Source organism: Perkinsus marinus (genome assembly GCF_000006405.1).
Source record: "Perkinsus marinus ATCC 50983 genomic scaffold scf_1104296927822, whole genome shotgun sequence".
In the NCBI taxonomy this organism is placed as follows: domain Eukaryota; phylum Perkinsozoa; order Perkinsida; family Perkinsidae; genus Perkinsus; species Perkinsus marinus.
The window spans coordinates 1-2,853 of record NW_003217046.1 but is presented as its reverse complement, the minus strand read 5'-3'; the positions used below and the strand labels follow the sequence as shown (position 1 = coordinate 2,853).

Sequence of the window (2,853 nt, the reverse complement as noted above, 5' to 3'; positions counted from 1 at the left end):
GGAGTTTATGGTAGAAAGGTTGAATGATGGTATACCAGTAGATGTGGGTAAGAGTGTAATGGTTGGTGATGGTGGGGGAAGAGTTAAAGATGAGTCTGATAGAGACTTGAGGTTTGCTAATAATGTCGGTATTAAATTCATGAATGAATCTTTCCTTACCACACCTCGTTAACATCAGTTTCGACGACCATCGATGGCTTTTGACTTCTTCTTTGTTATCATGGCATTTTCCCTCAGCCATTACTTCCTCACCTTCTTATGATCTTCGGCCGCCTCTCCAAAGGGTCGAGTCTTCTCCTCCTCACAGGTAAGTCTTGTCGGTCACCATCGTCATCAACCCATCGTCTCAGTTGAAGTATTCACATCTGCCGGTTTGGCGTTGGGGTCGATCTTCATGTCGACTTGGCGTGTCGGCGCGGTAGTAGCCTCCTCATCCTCTCCTCAGTTGAGTCATCGTCGTTGATCCCTTCAGGGTAGTCAATACCTCTCGGGAAGCTACTACGCCGGAGGCCATAAGGATGATCGACTATCCTCCTCATCCTCCCTTGCTGTTGGTTTCTCATCCCGACAATATGGTTTGGTCTACGTAATTGGTGATCGTCGTCAATCATGGTTGGAGTTGGCAGAGTCGACCTGTGATAGATGGGAGACCTTCGATGCCAGTCAGCCCCTCTTCGCCGAAGCCCCACCATGTCGGTCCTCATCAACTTGTTGTTGTCGTTGATGTTCCCTCAGGTGTTGGTAAGTCGGTCGGTGTTGAGAAGTGTACGATGGACTTCAACACTCATCTGGCCGACCGGTAGATGATGTTGCCTGGCCTCCTTCCCTCTTTGTCGTCGTCATACTTCTATTAGATGCATAATGTACAAGAGGCTGCTGATGTTAAGTTGGTGTGAGTATCTCATCATAGCATCCTCGAGTGCCATTCAAATCCTCATCGGCATTGCCCTCCTCACGACGAGTCTGTTGAAGTGCGTAAGTCGCCGACTTTATTTGTTCATCTTCCCTGCAGGTATAAACATTACTACGTGGTGATGTTATCATTCAGTGGGGTATTGGCTTGGTGTGGTATTGTCGGCTACTTCATCATAAGTTGGATGTCCTTCTATCGACTGGCCAGGACGGCCACCTTCCCCTACCCTACAGTGTCCTTCGCCTTCTTCGTCAACCTCCTGGCCTGTGTAATCCTCTACTCCTCCTCCACATCATCATTACCTTTTAGATGATCATCAGTTGGGCCGTTGCCCATTCGGTGATGCTCATCCGATCCATCAGACCATCAGATGAGAAGAAGCGAGGTCGTCATGGTCTCTTGGAGTGAGCAGCCCCCCCCACGTCTTGGTTATATCCTCTTCGTTCAGTTACTACGACGGAGGTGGTCATTAGTAGGGGTATCCGCATGACAACCATCATCAATACCGTGTTGATGTCATCATCATCATTGGACTTGTGTTGAGGGGTTGCTGTCGCCGTCAGGGTCGGGATGTATTATTCTCTTTCAGTGTTGGTGACATTATTCATCATCCTTGTATTCATCACTAATTATAAAGTCCACGTCTAACAACGATGACTTCTAACACGACTAGTGTCATTACTACTGACGCTGGTGCCGCTAATAGCAGTACCAGCACTGAAGGCTCTGTGAGAGATGACCTCGATTCAATCTCGCAAAGTGTTGTTGCTACCCCAATGAGTTCACGGGGGAAGCCGAAGAAGGCGGATCTGTCAACTGCTTCAGAGGCTTCATCCCCTCTAGGGGAAATGTCCCCTAAGAAGGATACTTGGGCTAGCAGGACCTTCGCCCCTGGTTCGTCATTCACGGCGACTATTGCTGTTGTTAAGGCTACTTTGGGTGGCGCCATTCTGTCCAATACCTATGAGATGGCAATTGGTGGTTATGTTTCTGCTATTGTCTTATTGATGGTGTTTGCTGTGTTGAATGTGCTTTCTATAGATATGATTACTAAGACTGTTGAGAAGACGGGCAAGACTTCGTACGCTACCATCATAGAGCACCTTTATGGTCGTAAGGTGCTGTACGGCTTCCAGATTGCTATGGTTGTCTTCTGTTTGGGTAGCAGTGCCTCTTATTTGGTAACTGTTGTCGATTCATTGGCACCATTGTTCAATCAGCTCACCATCGATGACCCCAATGCTTGGTATCATATCATGTTAACCTCGAGGTATTACTTATCCCTCATCATGTTGGGTATCGTCATGTACCCAATCTGTCTGGTTAAGAGTCTCGGCTCCTTGAGGTACCTCACTATTGTTAGTATTCTCGGTATGTTCTGGTTGGCTATCGTAGCCTTCTATCTCCTCGGTGAATATGGTATGGCAGTTGACTTCAAATATGGCCAGGCTTATGCTCCAATCAACTGGATTGATTGCCTGGAGGGTGTCACCACGTATATCTTCGGTTATTGCAACCAAGCTAATATGCCTGAGATCTACATGGAGATGAACCCTAGGAGTGAGAAGAAACTGCACTGGGTCGCCATCTGGTCTGCCATCATCAGCACTCTTGTGTACTTCGCCATCGCCATTCCGTTCCTTCTGGTTTTCGGTCCAGATTCCGAGTCCAGTGTATTGCTGAATATGGCACAATACATCGCTGGTGGTGATGTTGTTGTCATCATCGGCTTCATTTGGATGGCAATCGCTTTCATTGGCACTTACCCGTTCATGATATATCCCTGTCGTGTCGCCCTCATCAACACCTTCCAACCAAAGCGTGCTGACTTCTGGGGTGTCGTCGCGGTGACCATCGCTGTCGTCATCTCTTATCTCATCGATATCGCCTTGCCCGATGTATCCATCCTGATGGGTATCGTCGGTGCTATTTCCGGTTCT

General features: G+C 47.9%; 2 protein-coding genes across 2 annotated transcripts; both read left to right on the top strand.

The window, feature by feature from the left end:
* Window positions 1-258: 258 nt before the first annotated feature.
* Pmar_PMAR009650 (hypothetical protein) lies at window positions 259-1,386 on the top strand (the record flags this gene model as incomplete). Its single annotated transcript, XM_002788754.1, has 7 exons — window positions 259-307; window positions 627-692; window positions 736-799; window positions 855-971; window positions 1,013-1,181; window positions 1,223-1,317; window positions 1,362-1,386. The coding sequence occupies 7 exons, from the start codon at window positions 259-261 to the stop codon at window positions 1,384-1,386; spliced, it is 585 nt and encodes a 194-aa protein (XP_002788800.1).
* Window positions 1,387-1,566: 180 nt separating this feature from the next.
* On the top strand, window positions 1,567-2,836 carry Pmar_PMAR009649 (10 transmembrane domain, possible aa transporter, putative; the record flags this gene model as incomplete). Its single annotated transcript, XM_002788753.1, has 1 exon — window positions 1,567-2,836. A coding segment is annotated over one exon (1,270 nt), but the record flags the coding sequence as incomplete, so codon positions are not given.
* Between the last annotated feature and the right edge of the window lie 17 nt (window positions 2,837-2,853).